Source organism: Scyliorhinus canicula, chromosome 3, assembly GCF_902713615.1.
Source record: "Scyliorhinus canicula chromosome 3, sScyCan1.1, whole genome shotgun sequence".
Taxonomy (NCBI): domain Eukaryota; kingdom Metazoa; phylum Chordata; class Chondrichthyes; order Carcharhiniformes; family Scyliorhinidae; genus Scyliorhinus; species Scyliorhinus canicula.
In genome coordinates this window covers 193636408-193657469 of record NC_052148.1, presented here as the reverse complement: position 1 = coordinate 193657469, position 21062 = coordinate 193636408, and the positions used below count along the sequence as shown (strand labels likewise).

Below are 21062 nucleotides of genomic sequence, written 5' to 3'. Positions count from 1 at the left end.
ACCAACCCCCTTGTCCTGCCTCCATAACCTGTACATCTTTGGATGGTAAGGGGCAATTTACCATGGCCAATCCATCTAACCTGTGCACCTTTGGACTGTGGGAGGAAACCGGAGCACCCGGAGGAAACCCACGCTGACACGGGGAGAATGTGCAAATTCCACACAGATATCTCCGAGAGCACCAGGGCTGGGTGAGGCTACAGAGTTCAGGAACGATGAGGTCATTTCACTGGGAATCCCAAGACCCTGAGTGAATCCAAGCCAAATTCACTCAGATAGCACAGGGTTCACAGTTTTCCAACACAAAAGGTGGTCATTTGGCCCTGGCTGCCTGTGCCAGCTCTGTGGAATGAGCTGTCCAATGACTCCCATTCCCTTCCTGCATCATCCACATGGTCCTTCAGTTTCCTCCAGACTTTCCCAACCGGCTAAAGGTTTTACGCTTAACATGCACCCTTTTTGGAACAAGTGTGTTTACCATTTGCAATCCTCCAGTCCTCTGGCACCATCCATACATCTACCTCGAATAGAAAACTCTTGGCCGGTGCATCTGCAATTTTCACCTTTATTTCCCTCAGTATCCATGGATCCATCTCTTCCAGTCACAAGAGCACAGGGCATAACAGCAGGCATTGTCCACATGGCCCATTGATCCTGTTCCACCATTGAATATGACCATGGCTAATATTGGGTTTCAACTCCACTTGATTACTCACCCTTCAATTCCCCGAGAGACCAAAATCTGCCTATCTCAGTCTGAAATGTATTTAACAATGGAGCATACACAACCCTCTGGGCTAGAAAAATCCAAAGGTTCACAATGCTCTGACTAAAGTAATTTATTCTCATCTCAGTCCGAAATGATGTGTCCTTATACTTAGCAAACTTAAACAATCTCTCAGCATCCACAAAATAAAGCCCCTTCATGATCTTGTATGTTTCAATGTTTCGCCTCTCGTGCTTCTGAACCTCAGAGAATATTTGTTTGTTTATTTGTTTGTTATTTACAGCACAGAAGGAGGCCATTTGGCCTATCGCGTCTTCACCGGCTCCCAAGAGAGCAACCAAGCTAGTCCCATTCCACGGCCCTATCTCCGTAGCCCTCTAAATTCATCACTTGGAAATATATATCCAGCTCTCTTTTGAAACCTCCTATAGAATCCGCCTCCACCACTCTCCCAGGCAGCACATTCCAAACCCCAACAACTCTGAGCAAAGACGTTTCCCCTCATCTCACTCCGAGTTCTCTTGCTGACCATCTTCAAATTGTGTCCCTTAGTCACTGACTTACCAACCAGTGGAAACAGAAGATCCTTCTTTACCCTGTCAAAATTGTTCAGAATTTTGAACACCTCAATAAGGTCGCCTTTTAATCTTCTCTGTTCCAAGGAGAATAACTCCAATTTCTCCAATTTTTCCTTGTACCTAAAATTCCACATGCCTGTAAATCTCCCCTGCACTCTCTCCAGGGCTTTAACATCCTTCCTTAAATAAGGTGCCCAGAACTGAACACGGTACTCCAAATGTGGTCTGACCAATGATTTGTAGAGGTGGTAGCATCACTTTCTTGCTTTTATTCTCTATACATCTATTTCTAAACCCAAGGATGCTGTAAGTCTTCTTAACAACTGTTTCAACTTGCCTGGCCACCTTCAGAGAATTACACACTTGAACCCTGAGGTTCCTCTGCTCCTGCACTGCGCTCAAAGTTGTACCATTGAGCTTATATTGTCTCCCCATGTTTCTTCTACCAAAATGCATTACCTCACATTTTGCTGAATTGAAGTTCTACTGCCAGGTGACTGCCCATTTGGCCAACTTATCAATGACCCGCTGAAGTCGCTCAGCGTCATCCTCACGATTCACTATTCTCCCTCATCCGCTACTGTCACTGTCCGAAGTTGGGAGAAATGTTGGGGTTCTTTTTTCAGCACCATGTTAACAATCTTGAACTTGGAGCCCAGCCCCCTGGGGGCCATATAAAGGGTGTCGGAACTGAAGAGGGGGGTTGAGGCGGGTGTTTTAGCCTTCACCTCGCTGATTGCTTGCTGGCTCTGTGCCTCAGTGTGGCTGGGGGACCTGATAGAGTTTTTGTATCTTGAGATGGTTAAGTTCGCCTTCAGGGGGATGATTAAGGCGTTCCAGAAGAGATGTAGTCTGTTTATTCTTCACTTTAACACGTTGGTCACCGCCAGCTGCTAAGGGCGAGTTTGGGAGGGGGGCAAGGATGAGTGTGGGATTTTCTTTGAGTCATATGTGTGTTGATGGTAGAGAGGGGGTGGGGATTCTGCTGTTATTCCTTTTGCTTTGTGTTGTTTTGTTTCATGTAAAAAATGTTAAAAACCGAAGAAAAATATTTGGAAAAATAATCAAAGCAAGTTACTTGAGATGCATTCAAGCGTGAAGGGAAAGAGAGATCAACAATCCACCACGCGCCTATCTCTGGAGTCAAAGCATTGCTAAACACTGGCTAATGAAATCCATTGTTGTGTGAACTTGAAGAGAAAATTTACATTTCAAAGGCCGTCAAGGGATTTGAAACCCTTTGAAGTGTACATGGCTTTTGAGGAAGCCTCTGACCTTTGCAACAGCTGCTGCTTTAAACGTATTTGTCTGAGCCAGCGGTTGTTAAGGAAGGGTAAGTGAAAATGCAGTGATTTTTCACACTGCTGCCAGGAATGCTCTTCAGCATTCTGACAGGGGTCTCTGATGGGGATCGCTGCTGGGGTCTCTGTTGGGGGATTCTGATGGAAGTCTCTGATGAAGGTCTCAGATGAGGTCTCTGATGGGGATCTGTGTTGGCAGTCTCTGATGAGGGTGTCTAATAGGGGTCTCTGATGGGGCCTAATTTTGGTCTCTGATGGGAATCTGGTGGGGAGACTTATGGGGTCGGTTGGAGGGGTATTGTGCGGGGCAAGATTTGCGCTGTGGGGAAGGGGACCTTCCAATCGACTTTTGGGGGACACCTCATATGAACTGACCCCTTTGAATCACGTGGGGTCCATGCTTGGGAATACTTACACCAAACCTTGCCAGGACTATTTCCTGCTTGGGGGGGGGGGGGGGGGGGGGGGGGGGGGAGGTCGGTGCATAACAGTAGAGTGGGTTGAAGACTCAGGTCTCTAGCCCGTTAATCAGATGCAAAATGGTGAAAAACCACCGATTCGCATCCTTGCGTCAGCACGAGGCTTGTAACTTGTTGCTGTTGGGCGACGCGACGTTTTTCAGCCAACACTCAATTCTCTGCCGGATCGGGAATCCCGCAATCTGCGTTGGGAATGGAGAATCCGCCCCAGCAGGTACCCATCGTACTAATCCCTAGAAATTCTTCAACTTTTATATGAACCAAATACTGCTTCAAAGTATCTATTTGCTAATTGATGTGTCTCACTTCTCCAACACATTTCCATGTATTGTAAAGTTTGAGTGAATTATTTTGTGAGATCCTGGCTGGAATTCTCTGCCATTCGCTGGTGGCGGGATTCTCTAGTTCTGCTGGCAGTGCATTCCCGCCTGCTGGATTCCTGGTAGTGTGGGGTGGCGTCAGTGGGAATTCCCACTAGGAGCAGAGAATGCCAGCGAATACCAGGCCACCTCCCACCACTGAGGAGCACGTGGCTGGGAGGCCAGAGAATCCCACCCCCTGATTCCTGTAGCAAAGATTAACAGACAGACTAGGGTTGAATGATGCTTCTTAACAATATGCAGAATTTAATGTGGCTTAAACAGAACAAAACTAATTAATAGAAATATCCAAAATAAAGTAAAGTTGGGCATTTCATTCATCCATTTTAATCCGTTTCCAAAGATTAGAAAGCCTCCTCGAGAGAATTGTTTACAAGCGAACATGCTATTGCAAACGGTTAAATGTTAATACTCTAATTACAGAAAATAAGAATTTGTTTGAGATTTTTTTGCAAACCAAGGTGTTCTGTGAGCTCAGAATTACATTCCTCCCTCATGATAATGGGAACCTTTGGAGGCAAGCGTTTTCCATATTGTACTGTGGAAAAATCAGCTGCAAAGATTTTGTAACATTGAAAATCCACATTTCTCATCACAATGCAAGGCAAAAATAACCACAGACTAGGTGGTGAACAGGTCAAATCTTATGTAAAAAAGTTATATTTTTCTTTCTAATCATGGGGAAAAATTGCCAGCAAATGAGAGATGTACCTGTTCATGATTTTAAAATTGGTAAAATGGTCGTACCTTTAAATCATAATACCACTTGATGAGACAGAGAACTAGTCCTGATCTGGAGTTATACTAAAATTGATGTGAACCCATGTTGTGTAACAAAATCTCAAAAGTGGAAGGGTCCTACTACTTGACTTCCATGTGTTATTTAACATCACAAGCTACCTTTACGTCAATTCATACCCAACTGCTTCACATCAGCATAAAACTGACTGCAGTCTTGGTCATTTATAATTACTACCTTTAAAGCTGGACACTGCTAAGTGAGGGCTAGGACTTGTTTAGTTGTCGCATTTTATTGAATTACTCAACGATGAGTTCTCCTAAAATAGATTTCTGCTGTTTTCCACTTGCGATAAGAAATCAATTTGAATATTCCACAAATTCAATGGGTCATTGCCCAGTACTGCACAGCAAAAAGGTTAATGTTTTAATTTGTGTTACTCAGTACAAGTCAATGGATACTGTTGGTCCAACACTGATGTTGGCTCTTAACAAGGAGTGTAACTAATGATTTTTTAAAATCTATTTGTCAGGTGTTTAAAAAATCTTTTGAATAACTAGAGCAAGTCAAAAACTCAAAACTACTTTTAAGCATTGAAGAAAATTGTTCAGTTCATGTTTGATGGGTTAGAGATGTCTTCCCTTCATTTGATCCTTTCTGCGGGTAAAAATTGCCAGAATTTCATTGACTCTGTGCGAAACATAGAAAACCTAGTTTTCCTTTACCCCTGCTTTAAGGTGACCACCCCTAGTGAACCATGATTAAATAGATTGGGTCAGTCATTTTATATCTGACACAAGCATCAATATCTACTGACTTGTGCTAATTAACAACAATAAGCAGCAGATCGGTAACTACTCATGATGGATCTACAATGCAAGTTGCCACCAACACAAATAGAATTCTCTGGAAGATGCCAAATTAGCTTATTATCGCATCAGTAGTAGTGAGACTGCCACCTTAAAATTGCACATCCATCTCTTCATCCAGCACCTCCTGCCCTTCCGCCCTTCCCCATATCCAGAAAGCCCTGCTGTAATCCAGCTGCATTTATACATGTACCCTTTGAGCCAACAGGTAAAAGTGAGGACTAAATGGTGACATCGAGAAGTGAATACAGATATTTTTATCAGCCTTGCACACAGGGAATTGAAAAATGGATATGTCCTGTCAAAACAGAATATTCACAATCTGTATGTGGAAGGAGGACAAGCTGGGGGCTGAACACACAAAGATTCCAACTTTCTCTTCTTCATTCACGGCAAAGTTCATAATGTTATATAACAGCGTGCATTTTAATGAAGCTGTGGGGGTTAATGAAATTTTAAAAACCTGACACATCTCAATATACAATTACTTTCCAGGAGTGGCTGATGGAGCGATCACATTGTATTCAGCCTGAACAAGCACAAAGCTATTTTCCCGTATCTTTCTCACATGCACCAACTCACCACTCTCTCCCACACTGATGATGCTGCTATCTGGATCCCGAAAGGACACTTCTGTGTGTTTTCGACAATGTTGGGAAAGAAGATGGCGTAACCCTACAGCTAGTGCCATGCCAAGCGCAGCGGAGCAACCCAACAAGATTCCTAATTGAGGAATACCCAGATCTGTTCCTTTAGCAGGACTACCTCCTCGGCCCGAGTCGTTTTCTTTCTCTATAGCTTGTGTCACCCCGAGGGACATGTTTCTAACCACTTTACCCAGATCAGCTCTGGATGCTGAGGTTTCTGCCAACTGAAGGAAGTTTGCTGAAGCACCATGTGATGTCAGCTGGTTTTCAGTCAATGTTGGATTGATATCCTCTCGCTTTGGAACTCGCCCGGAGCTCAGAATTATTTTACCGACTGGATTTTTGGTATCTTGTACATCTGTGGGTGCCCAGCCCATTACCTCACTTGAAGTGAAGTCGACAAACCAGAAGGTAGAATATTCTTGCCCAGTTTTTGTTGACAATGAAATAACTGCTGAAGATCCTGAATCAACCATTGTAGAAGTGACCTTTAAAATACAATCATGATAGGAATTGAACACCACAGCAATAAACTCAAATTGTTTTTTTATGGCATGATGCTTATTGCAAGATAATCTTGCAGTGATTTCAGCACAATCATTGATTCTTCAGACTTGACACTGTCATGCTGTAACATTTATTATTTCCTTTGCCACCTATTGCCACTCAAAAAGTACATGTGGATCTTACCCTTTCATATCTTGAGGCCGATTGCACAGAGAAATGTAGAGATATCCTCCCCGCTGCCTCTCCCCACCCATGAGACCTTGGAATGCCCGTACACTATGCATTTTCCACATCTATAGGCTGCAGAGGCCTCTCCAGACTGAGAGCGCCTTCTTGCAGCCCAGTTTTTTGCCACAAACCCCTGGACTGAACCGCTTGATGTTATGATCGGATCATAGAATTTACAGTGCAGAAGGAGGCCATTCGGCCCATCGAGTCTGCACCAGCTCCTGGAAAGAGCACCCTACCCAAGATTAACACCTCCACCCTATCCCCATAACCCAGTAACCCCACCCAACACTAAGGGCAATTTTGGACACGAAGGGCAATTTATCATGTCCAATCCACCTAACTTGCACATCTTTGGACTGTGGGAGGAAACCGGAGCACCCGGAGGAAACCCATGCACACACGGGGAGGATGTGCAGACTCCGCACAGACAGTGCCTTATGCACAACAGGTTGGACATGATTGACACCAGGCTGACGTGCCCTCCCCCTCTCTGGACTGGGACAAGGACAGTCTTTGCAAGGTTAGGAATGCAAACTGAAGCTTCTTTGCACTGCCATCCTCCCATTCAGGCCCCAACTCTCTTCTGTCCCTCTGTAAGAGACTCGTCCCCATTCTGGCTCAGAAGACACTCTCAGCCTGCAGCTCTCCACCGCCCCCCTTGCCCTCAGTCATGTGTCTGAGTGCCACCCTTTCCATTGCAGTCACCACCCTTTCCATTGCAGTCAGGAGCGAATGATCGAAACCCAGCATCTTTACATCATCTCCCAGTGGTTCTGCAGCTAGGCCCATGTATGGGGACAGAAGTGACAATGACACTTCCTGTGCCTCCCAACAGCCTCTTCATCCAATTCAGATTGAAGTCAAAATTTGCTTGAACCTTTCACTACTGTATCCTTTGATCAATTTGCTAATACTTTCAGTTATTGTAAAATACTAATACTTTCCTTCCCCCACCCAAAAACAATGAATGAAAAACAAAACCTCCTGTTGATATTCCTGGTTGCAAATGTGGATTCCTATTTGTCCACATGATACCATATAATTTACCATGTTTAAGGTTCATGATGCTAAATGAAACAATCCAGCACTCCAGGGATTAGTCCATTCAGCCAAAAATCTGTAAAACATAAGAATTGTCACAGCACCCCAGTGTGAAAATTAAGTGAATACTTACTTGTACAATATCACTGCAATTCATGCAAGGTTGAAAAGCCTGGTAGAAATCACTATTCAGAATATCTTCACTAGAATGTAAAATTGTAAGAAGACAATGATTACTTTTGCTGTGGTAAGTATAATTAAATATCTTACTTAAGTTAATTTTTTCAACTGGTTTGAAGTGATTTCTTCAATTAAATGGGATGGTCCGCAAAACTGCATACACCATCTTTAAGAGTCTTGTTGCTTGCCTTATAAGCAGTTAAGTCCTCACAAAAAGCTATAGTTACACTCTTAAAAAGTGCAATTTTAATTGAAACGACTTGAGGTAAATCACATTTTCCCATTGCAACCAACGCAAAAGTTGTAGTTTCATTCTTTAGGGCCTTTCCCATCAGAAAAAATAAGTAAAACATGTCACACCCATGCAGTTATACCCGTGGACTTACGGAAAATGGACATTTTCAGAAACAAAATGGAGTACGGATTATTTTCTTTCAAACAACGTGGAGTTAAGAGGTCAAGTGACATCCCTTCCGATATGCATGGACCTGCAAGGTTGGATGTTAGCCTGTTTGTCTGGACAGGACATTAAAAATCAAACAACCTACACTGACAGTCAGGGACCTATATGCCAATGGCAGGGTCACAACACTGAACAAACTGACGGAGAGATTTCAGCTAGCTCGGCGGAAAGAACAAAGGTACATGCAACTTAAAAACTTCATACGGAAGGAGACAAGGCCGTAGTCACGATGGCCACAACAGTCGTGGACGTGAAGAGGAGTTACTTGACGCAAACATCCTAGGTAAAGGAAACTGTAGCGACATGTATGAATGACAGGTAGAAATGGCTGACACCGTACTGGATGCAACGAGAAAGAAATGGGAGGATGACCTGGGGATTGAGATAGGGTGGGGACTCTGGAGTGAAGCACTGCATAGGGTCAATTCCACTTCCACATGCGCAAGACTCAACCTGACGCAACTAAAGGTGGTACATAGAGCCCACTTAACAAGAACCTGAATGAGTAGGTTCTACCCGGAGGTGGAGGGTAGATGTGATCGGTGCCAAGGAGGCCCGACCAACTACGCCCACATGTTCTGGTCTTGCCCCAGACTTTCAGGGTACTGGACAGCCTTCTTCGAGGCTATGTCCAAAGTGGTGGGGATGAGGGTGGAGCCATGCCCGAAATTGGCGGTCTTCGGGATTTCAGACGCCTTTGCCTCCCTGATCACCTGCCATAGAATCCAGCTTGGCTGGTGGTCAGCAGCATCACCCAAAGCTGCAGACTGGCTGTCCGGCCCATCAGAATCTCTCCAAATGGAGAAAATAAAATTCGCCATCCGAGGGTCAGACGACAGCTTCCACAGAACGTGGGAGCCATTCACCCAATTGTTCCGGGACCTGTTTGTGGCCAATGAACAAGCAGAAGAATAATCAAATAGCCAAGAGCCAGGGGAAAGTAGCCAAGGCGCAAGAGGGAGGGAAAGACCCAGGGTGGGAGTGGTGGCGGGGGGGGGGGAAGAGCAGTGCAGGCGGATAGCAAACTCAAGCAAAGAAAGGTGAACTGCAGGGAAAGAGAGCGGGGGAGGGGGTCGGGAAGAAGGAAAGAGGGGACGCAAAGAACAATAGAGGGGAAACACAGGGGGGGAAGAAGACAAGGGAACATAAATCTGGAAGGAGAGCACAGGAAATGACAACAACCATGGCAAACAGTAACAGAGAGTAAGAAAGTACAGGAAGAAGAAATGATGAACACCGAAGCAGAGGCGGACACGCGACAGCAGCAGCAAAGTCCAACTGGGAGAAGCAAGCAACACCTTCATGGACGCCACCCAGGGCCCCCTACCCCACCCCACCCTCCACACCATCAGGGGCGCCACACAGGCCCCCCCTCCCCCCAGATACATTTTTGATGCGTTCTCTCTATGTACAGGACCAACAAAATGTATAAAAATGAAAGAATGCACGAGAAGGGCGTACCAATGTACTGTAGTTTTCTCCCCAGTATCTCGATGAATATACACTTCACCAGTTTACCCCCCCGCTACATGTTTTTCTTTACTTGTTAATCCCGTGATTTTGCTAACTATATAGCATTGTTGTTTTTATCTTGTGTATCATATCTTCTCAGTTTTTTCTTTCTTTTTTGTGTACACCTGTAAATATACTACGCTGGAATACCAATGCAGTAAGTCGGAAGGTAGTAAAGCAGGAACAGAAACAAAAGGCAGTAAGGAGGAAAGTGTAAGGCAGAGGAGCCATAGTCAAAAATCAAAAAGGGCGACAGTACAAGGTACAGTGACTGAGGGGAGCTCAGTGAATAGGCCCAGTAATACTAAAAGGAATAAAATGGGAAGTAAAAACATAAATGGTAAGCGACGCGGCAGGTTGGTACATGAAGATATGGGTTCAACGACAAGGAACCTTAGGAGAAAAGTTGAGAGGAAATATAACTTAGGAGAGGTTACTGATCGAGGTGTTAAGATTCAAAACAGAGGTATAAAAGCCAACATAAGTGTACTTTACCTGAATGCTCCAAAATAAGGTAAATGAGTTGATGACGCAAATCATCATGAATGACTATGATTTAGTGGCCATTACTGAAACATGGTTAAAGGATGGTCACGACTGGGAGTTAAATATCCGAGGGTATCAAATCTTTCGGAAGGACAGAGTGGATGGTAAGGGAGGTGGTGTAGCTCTGTTATTTAAGGATGACATCCGGGCAATAGTAAGGGATGACATTGGTGCTATGGAGGATAAGGTTGAATCCATTTGGGTAGAAATCAGGAATAGTAAGGCGAAAAAGTCACTGATAGAAGTAGTCTATAGGTCACCAAATAGTAACATTCTGGTGGGGCAGGCAATAAACAAAGAAATAACTGATGCATGTAGAAATGGTACAGCAGTTATCATGGGGGATTTTAATCTACATGTCGATTGGTTGAACCAGGTCGGTCAAGGCAGCCTTGAGGAGGAGTTTATAGAATGTATCCGTGATAGTTTCCTAGGACAGTATGTAATGGAACCTACAAGGGAACAAGCGGTCCTAGATCTTGTCCTGTGTAATGAGACAGGATTGATTAATGATCTCATAGTTAGGGATCCTCTCGGAAGGAGCGATCACAATATGGTGGAATTTAAAATACAGATGGAGGGTGAGAAGGTAAAATCAAACACTTGTGTTTTGTGCTTAAACAAAGGAGATTACAATGGGATGAGGAAGAACTAGCCAAGGTAGACTGGGAGCAAAGACTATGATGAAACAGTTGAGGAGCAGTGGAGAACCTTCCAAGCGATTTTTCACAGTGCTCAGCAAAGGTTTATACCAACAAAAAGGAAGGACGGTAGAAAGAGGGAAAATCGACCGTAGATATCTAAGGAAATAAGGGAGAGTATCAAATTGAAGGAAAAAGCATACAAATTGGCAAAGATTAGTGGGCGACTTATGGACTGGGAAATCTTTAAGGGGCAACAGAAAGCTACTAAAAAAGCTATAAAGAAGAGTAAAATAGATTATGAGAGTAAACTTGCTCAGAATATAAAAACCGATAGTAAAAGTTTCTACAAATATAAAAAACAAAAAAGAGTGGCTAAGGTAAATATTGGTCCTTTAGAGGATGAGAAGGGAGATTTAATAAGGGGAGATGAGGAAATGGCTGAGGAACTGAACAGGTTTTTTGGGTCAGTCTTCACAGTGGAAGACACAAATAACATGCCAGTGACTGATAGAAATGAGGTTATGAAAGGTGAGGACGTTGAGAGGATTGTTATCACTAAGGAGGTAGTGATGGGCAAGCTAATGGGGCTAAAGGTAGACAAGTCTCCTGGCCCTGATGGAATGCATCCCAGAGTGCTAAAAGAGATGGCTAGGGAAATTGCAAATGCACTAGTGATAATTTACCAAAATTCACTAGACTCTGGGGTGGTCCTGGCGGATTGAAAATTAGCAAACGTGACACCACTGTTTAAAAAAGGAGGTAGGCAGAAAGCGGGTAATTATAGGTCAGTGAGCTTAACTTCGGTAGTAGGGAAGATGCTGGAATCTATCATCAAAGAAGAAATAGCAAGGCATCTGGATGGAAATTGTGCCATTGGGCAGACGCAGCATGGGTTCATAAAGAACAGGTCGTGCCTAACTAATTTAGTGGAATTTTTTGAGGACATTACCAGAGCGGTAGATAACAGGGAGCCAATTGATGTGGTATGTCTGGATTTCCAGAAAGCCTTTGACAAGGTGCCACACAAAAGGTTGCTGCATAAGATAAAGGTGTATGGAATTAAGGGTAAAGTAGTAGCATGGATAGAGGATTGGTTAATTAATAGAAAGTAAAGAGTGGGAATTAATGGGTGTTTCTCTGGTTGGCAATCAGTAGCTAGTGGAGTCCCTCAGGGATCAGTGTTGGGCCCACATTTGTTCACAATTTACATAGATGATTTGGAGTTGGAGACCAAGGGCAATGTGTCCAACTTTGCAGACGACACTAAGATGAGTGGTAAAGCAAAAGTGCAGAGGATACCGGAAGTCTGCAGAGGGATTTGGACAGGTTAAGTGAATGGGCTAGGGTCTGGCAGATGGAATACAATGTTGACAAACGTGAGGTTATCCATTTTGGTAGGAATAACAGCAAAAGGAATTATTATTTAAATGATAAAATATTAAAACATGCTGCTGTGCAGCGAGACCTGGGTGTGCTCGTGCATGAGTCACAGAAAGTTGGTTTACAGGTGCAACAGGTGATTAAGAAGGCAAATGGAATTTTGTCCTTCATTGCTAGAGGGATGGAGTTTAAGACTAGGGAGGTTATGCTGAAATTGTATAAGGTGTTAGTGAGGCCACACCTGGAGTATTGTGTTCAGTTTTGGTCTCCTTACCTGAGAAAGGACGTACTGGCGCTGGAGGGTGTGCAGAGGAGATTCACTAGGTTAATCCCAGAGTTGAAGGGGTTGGATTACGAGGAGAGGGGGCAGCACGGTAGCATGGTGGTTAGCATAAATGCTTCACAGCTCCAGTGTCCCAGGTTCGGTTCCCGGCTGGGTCACTGTCTGTGCGGAGTCTGCACGTCCTCCCCGTGTGTGCGTGGGTTTCCTCCGGGTGCTCCGGTTTCCTCCCACAGTCCAAAGATGTGCGGGTTAGGTGGATTGGCCATGCTAAATTGCCCGTAGTGTCCTAATAAGTAAGGTTAAAAGGGAGTGTTGTTGGGTTACAGGTATAGGGTGGATACGTGGGTTTGAGTAGGGTGATCATTGCTTGGCACAACGTTGAGGGCCGAAGGGCCTGTTCTGTGCTGTACTGTTCTATGTTCTATCTATGAGAGGTTGAGTAGACTGGGACTGTACTCGTTGGAATTCAGAAGGATGAGGGGGATCTTATAGAAACATATAAAATTATGAAGGGAATAGATAGGATAGATGTGGGCAGGTTGTTTCCACTGGCAGGTGAAAGCAGAACTAGGGGGCATAGCCTCAAAATAAGGGGAAGTAGATTTAGGACTGTGTTTAGGAGGAACATCCTCACCCAAAGGGTTGTGAATCTATGGAATTCCTTGCCCAGTGAAGCAGTTGAGGCTCCTTCATTAAATGTTTTTAAGATAAAGATAGATAGTTTTTTTGAAGAATAAAGGGATTAAGGGTTATGGTGTTCGGGCCGGAAAGTGGAGCTGAGTCCAGAAAAGATCAGCCATGATCTCATTGAATGGCGGAGCAGGCTCGAGGGGCCAGATGGCCTACTCCTGCTCCTGGTTCTTATGTTCTATAAAAAATAAAATCAAACAGCCTTTTGGGAAATTCCATTGAGCGGTATTGAAATGCAACAGATCTTTCCTGTAGACGAAGAGCTGCTATTGTCCAAATATCTGCAGAAACTGATGCACAATGGCCCTGCAGACGTCTTGGTCACAGAATGGAATTCCACAGATAACAGTGCCAACGAGAAACCCATTTTAATACAGAGAGATGCAAATTGCCAAAACTCAAATCCAATTGTGCGTCAACACTCAAGTCATCAGGGATCAGGATCTGCCTCCCCAGATTTTTGTTTGTTTTTCAGTGCCTCCCCATTTCCATCCCAAAGGCCTTTTTTAAGCGGGTGAGTGGGATCATTACGGGCTTTGTGTGGGCGAATAAGAGCCCGCGAGTAAGGAGATCGCTGTTGGAGCGCAGTTGGGGGGGGGGGGGAGGCGGGTGGGGGGGGGGGGTGGGTTGGCGCTGCCACACTTTCGCAACTACTACTGGGCGGCCAATATAGCTATGATTAGGAAGTGGGTGATGGGGAAGGGGGCAGCGTGGGAGGAGCTGGAGGCGGCGTCATGTAAAGGTACTAGTCTGGGAGCTTTGATAACGGCTCCTTTGCCGTTCTCGCCGACCCATTACTCCACAAGTCCGGTGGTGGTGGCGACACTGCGGATCTGGGGACAGTGGAAGAGGTACAAGAGGGTGGAGGGAGCGTCGGTCTGGACCCCGATATGCAACAACCACAGGTTTGTCCCGGGTAGGATGGATGGTGGGTTCCAGAGCTGGCAGATGGCAGGCATCAGAAGGATGGGAGATCTGGTCATAGACGGAAGCTTTCCCAGTTTGAAGGCACTGAAGGACAAATTTAATCTGCCGCCAGGAAACGCCTTTAAATATCTGCAAGTACGAGCCTTCCTGAAAATCAGGTAGTAGCCTTTCTGACGCTGCCGCCACTGAGGATACAGGACAGGGTGGTCTCCGGCACCTGGGTGGGGGAGGGGAGGGTGTCGGATATCTACCAGGAACTAAAGGAGGCAGAGGAAACCCCGGTGGAGGAGCTCAAGGGCAAGTGGGAGGAGGAGCTAGGTGAGGAGTTGGAAGCGGGTCTGTGGGCAGAGGTCCTGGGCAGGGTTAATTCCTCCTCATCATGTGCCAGGCTCAGTCTAATTCAATTTAAGGTGGTCCATCGGGCACACATGATGGCAGCGAGAATGAGCACGTTTTTTGGGGTAGAAGACAGTTGTATGAGGTGCAAGGGCAGTCCTGCAAACCATGTCCACATGTTTTGGGCGTGCCCGGAGCTTAGAGTGTTCTGGCAAGTGTTCGCGAGGGCAATGTCCAAGGTGCTTAACACACAGGTGGTGCCGAGTCCAGAGATAGCGATCTTTGGAGTGTCAGAAGACCCGGGAGTTCAGGGGGCGAAAGAGGCTGACGTCTTGGCCTTTGCCTCCCCAGTAGCCCGGAAATGGATTTTATTAATGTGGAGGGACTCGAAGCCCCCGAGTGTAGAGACTTGGGTTACCGACATGGCTGGGTTTCTCAGCTTCGAGAAAATAAAGTTTGCCTTAAGAGGGTCTACGCTAAGGTTCTCTCGGCGGTGACAGCCGTTCGTCGACTTAAAATGTCAGCAGCAGCAGCAATCCGTGGGGGGGCGGGCATTGCGATGGTCACGTGGGGTGATGTCTATTTAATTGTCATTTTATGTTCTCTTTTTGCACTATGTCAATGTTCCCTCTAGTTTGTTTTGTTATTATGGTTACTACTGTTTTATTATGAAAGATTCTGCAAAACCTTAATAACAATACTTTTTAAAAAATGAAATTAGATACTATGGTTATCTGACTGAATCGAGGTTGGGTTAAGGAACATTTATTAACGCACATTATGAGAGTCAGTCAAGAAGACTTAGAGGGAAGTGATACAGTCAAAGGAATGACCCTGCCTAGAATCCATTCCCAGCAGAGAAGTGAGGATAGCCTTTTACCCACTAATTTAAAGAAGCAAGCCAGACCTTCACTTCTGGGGCTTGGCTGCACTTGACTGGAGCAAAGCCAGAACCCTCTTGAATGAAATGAAATGAAAATCGCTTATTGTCACGAGTAGGCTACAATGAAGTTACTGTGAAAAGCCCCTAGTCGCCACATTCCGGCGCCTGTCCGGGGAGGCTGGTACGGGAATCGAACCGTGCTGCTGGCCTGCTTGGTCTGCTTTATAAGCCAGCGATTTAGCCTTGTGAGCTAAACCAGCCCCTCTTGCTGGAGGTAGTAAGCCACTGTGAATTGACAACCAGATATCTCCATTTGTTCTCACGGACAATTGTGGAGTATCAGATGCTCCAGAGGGAAAATGCAGCCATGAATATTGTACAACTCTTATATATAATTTAAAACAATTATCAGATAATTCGGTTCATTTCCATAGAAAAATCCATAGAATCCCAACAGAACAAAAAGAGGCCATTCAGCCCTTCACATCTGCACCGATCCTCCAAAGGAGCACCCTACCTCGGCCCACTCCCTCTCCCTATCCCCATAATCCTGCCATTGATCATGGCCAATGCTACTAACCTGGGAAGAAACCGGATCACCCGGCAGAAACCCATGCAGGCACGGGGAGAAAGTGCAAACTCCACACAGTCACCCAAGGCTGAAATCGAACCTGGGTCCCTGCCGCTGTGAGAACAAAGAACAAAGAAAAGTACAGCACAGGAAGAGGCCCTTCGGCCCTCCAAACCTGTGCCGACCATGCTGCCCGCCTAAACTAAAATCTTCTACGCTTCCGGTGTCCGTATCCCTCTATTCCCATCCTATTCATTTGTCAAGATGCCCCTTAAATGTCACTATCGTCCCTGCTTCCACCACCTCCTCCAGCAACGAGTTCCAGGCACCCACTACCCTCTGTGTAAAAAAACTTGCCTCATACATCTCCTCTAAACCTTCCACACCTTAAACCTATGCCCCCGAATAATTGACCCCGCTACCCTGGGAAAAAACCTCTGACTATCCACTCTGTCTATGCCCCTCATAACTTTGTAGACCTGTATCAGGTCGCCCCTCAACCTCCGTCGTCCCAGGGAGAACAAACCGAGTTTATTCAACCTCTCTTCATAGCTAATGCCTTCCATACCAGGCAACATCCTGGTAAATCTCTTCTGCACCCTCTCTAAAGTCACCACATCCTTCTGGTAGTGTGGCGACCAGAATTGAACACTATACTCCACAAGTGTGGCCTAACTAAGGTTCTACACAGTTGCAAAAGTACTTGCCAATTTTTATACTCAATGCCCCGGCCAATGAAGGCAAGCATGCCGTATGCCTTCTTGACTACGTTCTCCACCTGTGTTGCCCCTTTCAGTGACCTGTGGACCTGTACACCAAGCTCTCTCTGACTGTCAATACTGTTGAGGGTTCTACCATTCACTGTATATTCCCTACCTGCATTAGATCTTCCAAAATGCATTACCTCCCATTTTTCCGATTAAACTCCATCTGCCATCTCTCCGCCCAAGTCTGCAAATGATCAAAATCCTGCTGTACCCTCTGACAGTCCTCATCGCTATCCGCAATTCCACCAACCTTTGTGTCGTCTGCAAACTTACTAATCAGACCAGTTACATTTTCCTCCAAATCATTTATATATACTACGAACAGCAAAGGTCCCAGCACTGATCCTTGCAGAACACCACTAGTCACAGCCCTCCAATGAGAAAAGCACCCTTCCATTGCTACTCTCTGCCTTCTATGACTTGGCCAGTTCTGTATCCACCTTGCCAGCTCACCCCTGATCCCATGTGACTGCACCTTTTGTACAAGTCTGCCATGAGGGACCTCGTCAAAGGCCTTACTGAAGTCCATATAGACAACATCCACTGCCCTACCTGCATCAATCATCTTTGGGACCTCTCCGAAAAACTCTATCAAGTTAGTGAGACACGACCTCCCCTTCACAAAACCATGCTGCCTAACGCTAATACGTCCATTTGCTTCCAAATGGGTGTCGATCCCGTCTCGAAGGCAGCAGTGCTTACCACTGTGCTGCCGTGCTGAGGTCGTTCTAACATTTGTGGTGTAGATATTTTCGCACTTTGAAAAGAATATTAAGACAGGACTAAATCTACCTTTGCGTGTTCCCAAACTCTCTGGTTTCCAGCAGAAAACTGCTCTCCGTTGTCTGGATATCAGTCAGCGTTTCTCTGTTCATGGAATTCAGGGATGGCTGTAGATGTGCAGCATTCTGATTCAGGTCCAAACTTGACTGCTGGGTTGCAGGGCTGTGACCCTGAGGATATCCGAACAGTTCAGGCAAATAGCTTTCCACATGAACAACCTCTGGCCTCAGGTAACCTTCTGTGGTGAAGAGTGGAGTTTGTGAATATTCCCATTTCACCTGAGGAATTGCTTGAGGGTTTATGTCGTCTGCTAACTTCCAAGATGGTAATGTGGACACTGTATTAACAAAATTGAAATGGCAATTTCATTAACACTCAATCGGTCAAAGTCACATCGATCAAATTCCAAATTATTATGCAGTGCACATGGAAGGCAAGAATAGATTTGTGGCCAATGTATTGGTATTAATGAAAGTATTATGCTGTTAAACAAAAATTAGAAATGTACTTATTTAGTGAATGCTGTAACCTGCAAGAGACCCACGGCTGAGCAGATTGGACTCCCCACGAGTCTTGTGGAGTACACGCTTTCCCACTGAGGAGTGGAGCTTCCTTATCAACAGAGCAGCAAATCAGGAGATAAAAACCCTGACCTGAGTATGGGCTGGGCGCACGTAGTCCCTTCTGGGACCATTGTACATAAAGTCTTCCTTAGACATCATTAAACCTTTTGTTTCCTTATGCTCCTGTTTCATCGTTTCCTTGAACTCAATACTGGCAATGAGAATGAAGTGGAGATGCAGACAATGCCTTTTCGCAATGCTTGGCCCCCTCTCCAAAGAACTCTGGACGTTTCGCCTGCCGCAGAAATGCCGCATTTTGGGAAACTAGAAGTGTTTGATACAGGTACTGAAGATCAGTCGCAGTATGATTGTTGGGGATGAATGCCAGACCATGATCCTTTTAACAGCTTGTTGCCCCCCCCCCCCCCCACCTTTAGTGTGATAAATAACTTTACATATCCCGTCGACCTGGACTCAAAGTCATTTGTGAACCTGTTCGTTCTTGTGGTTCAGCTCTTCAACCCTAAACCGTTCATCATAGTCCAGCGCTATCATTTCAATGGCTGAATGGATCCCTGGGGTGTCCATCATGAAATTAGTAGTGCCCCTTCGGAAACAGGTGGACTTCTGCCAATATGGCGCCGCCCTCTCTGAGATGTTGCGAGTCAGATTGGTCTGTGGTGTCAGTAACGCATTATTGATAGAGTTGGACACTGGTGCCGCTGTCTCAGTTGTCGATTGGAACACTTTTGAGAAATTCCAGGCAGGAGTACAGCTCTTGTCGTTACAGGACACCGAGGCTCCATTGACCATGTAGACTGGGGAGCCGCTGGCGATAGCGAGAACCACCATGCCTACGGGCAACAGTCCACCTGCCTACCCCTTGTCATAGTATGAGGCAATGGCCCCAGTTTGCTCGGCCACGATTGGTTGCAGTGCCTCCACCTTGACTGCAGGTGTTCCGGATAAACTCGGGTGGCTTCCACACAGTGTTGGCAAAGTACCGACTGTTTTCAAAACCGGGCTAGGCACCATCCCTGGGGTCACAGCGAAGATCCACATGGACCCTGAAGCACAGTCACAGTATTTCCGTGCTTGCCCAGTTCCTTAAGTGCTGCTGCCTAAAGTGGAAGCGAAGATCGATTGCCTAGAAGACTTTGGGATCATCCACCTGGTAACATTTTTGGTGGGGCAGCGCCAGTCATCCCTGTCGTTAAACACAACGGCACCGTAGGCCTTTTTGGTGACTATGAGATCACCGTGAACAGTGTTTCACAGATCGCCGACTTTTATGCCAAGCTGAGTGAAGGTCACTCGTTCACCAAGCTCGACATGAGCCATGCGGACCTCCAGTTGGTGCTAGACACGGAGTCTTGAAAACATGTGATGGTGAATGCACATTGGGAACTGTATGAATACACCAGGTTGCCTTTCGGAGTGTCGTCAGTCTGCGCCATTTTTCAGCATGTGATGGAAAATATCTTGCGGGGCCTGTCGTGCGTAGCGGTTAATCTGGATGATATATTGATCAACAGAACGTCTGACCAGGACCTAAATAACCTGGACAAGGTACTCCACACTTTGCGGACTCTGATATTCGCTTCCATAAGGAGAACTGCATTTTTCACACCCGTGTGGTGACCTATCTGGGCTACCTCGTGGACCAGCAGGGCTTTAACCAGGTCGAAGATAAGGGACGAGCCATCCGGCAGGCCCCCGTGCCGGAGGGAGCGACGGAACTCCGTTCATTCCTGGGGCTTGTCAATTATTGTGGAAAATTAATCCCGGACCTGGCAACAATGTTGCCCCCCACTGCACAGTCTCCTCAGGAAGGGCCAGGTGTGGGTAGGGGGGTCAGTCACAGGAATCTGCGTTCACTGAGGTAAAGAGGCAGCTCATTTCTTCTCAGCTGCGCACTTACTTTCACCCTGTAAAGCCGCTCTTGGTCACCTGTGGACTCGCCACACGGCATCGGGGCAGTATTATCCCATGGGATGAACGACAGCAAGGAGTGCCCAATCGCTTTTGTCTCAAGGACGCTTGCCGCAGCTCAGCGCAATACTATGCCCAAATAGAGAAGGAGGGCTTGGCCATGGTCTTTGTCATCAAAACGTTCCATCAGTACATCTACGGGCGTTGGTTCCACTGCCGACCAATCACAAGTCGTTGCGGGGGTTGTTCAAGGACAGGACCATTCCTCCCATTGCTTCGGCCAGGAATCAGTGATGGGCCTTTATACTACCAGCGTCTGGGTACGTGGTGGAACACAGCCCTGGAATGCCAATTGCATAAGCAGACACCTTGACTAGGCTCCTGTTCCCAACAAGGCCGCTGACGTTCCCAGGGCCGACGAGATCCACGCTACCATACATTTCATGGATACCTTGCCAATCATGGTAGCCGAGATACGTGCTGGACCCAGACCAACTCTCTGCTGTCCAAGGTTCTCCACATCGTCTTGTATGGGGACGTGCATCGCGCCCTTCCCAGTGAACTAAAGGCTTTTACTATGAAGATCACTGAGTTCAGCATTGAAGACTCTGTCCTCCTTTGGGGCATGCGCATGATCATTCCACACAATAGGCAATGCCATATCCTGGCTGCCCTCCACAATGGGCATCCCAACATGTCAAAAATGGGATGCTTGCCCGTGGTTACGTGTGGTCATTGGGTTTGGACACGTAGATCGAGTGACGCGTCCAACAATGCAGGGTATGTCAGGACCAGCAGGAGCTCCTTCACACCTTTCCTAAAGGCAATGACTTTCACTGGTTAGCTTTTGCTTTTGAGAATCTAGACGTTAAGCAGCATGCTATTTGACTACAGGAGCCGTTATAGTAATGACTAATCCTGCACTCACCAAAACTCCATTTCTCAGCAAAGGATCACGGAACCCTGACGAAAAGTGAAAAGTTCAGGTCAGCTGACCATGTACAGGATGCAAATAAAACCTTGGATATTCCAGCTCTGTGAGGCTCAATATCACAGCACACAAAGATTTATCTTTGAGTCATCCACAATGGTATTTATATGGT

The 21062-nt window shown here is 46.0% G+C and overlaps 1 protein-coding gene across 1 annotated transcript in view; it reads right to left on the bottom strand.

Moving 5' to 3' along the window:
• Positions 1-3777: 3777 nt before the first annotated feature.
• The window catches only part of LOC119963198 (reelin domain-containing protein 1-like), a 65805-nt gene continuing 48520 nt past the window's right edge, over positions 3778-21062 (bottom strand). Inside the window, exons 5-7 of the mRNA XM_038791941.1 lie at positions 17474-17801; positions 7633-7702; positions 3778-6208 (exon numbers count right to left, since the gene is read on the bottom strand). Of these exons, the coding sequence (XP_038647869.1) occupies positions 5558-6208; positions 7633-7702; positions 17474-17801 (1049 nt within the window). The 3' untranslated portion in view covers positions 3778-5557. The remainder of the gene's footprint in view (positions 6209-7632; positions 7703-17473; positions 17802-21062) is intronic.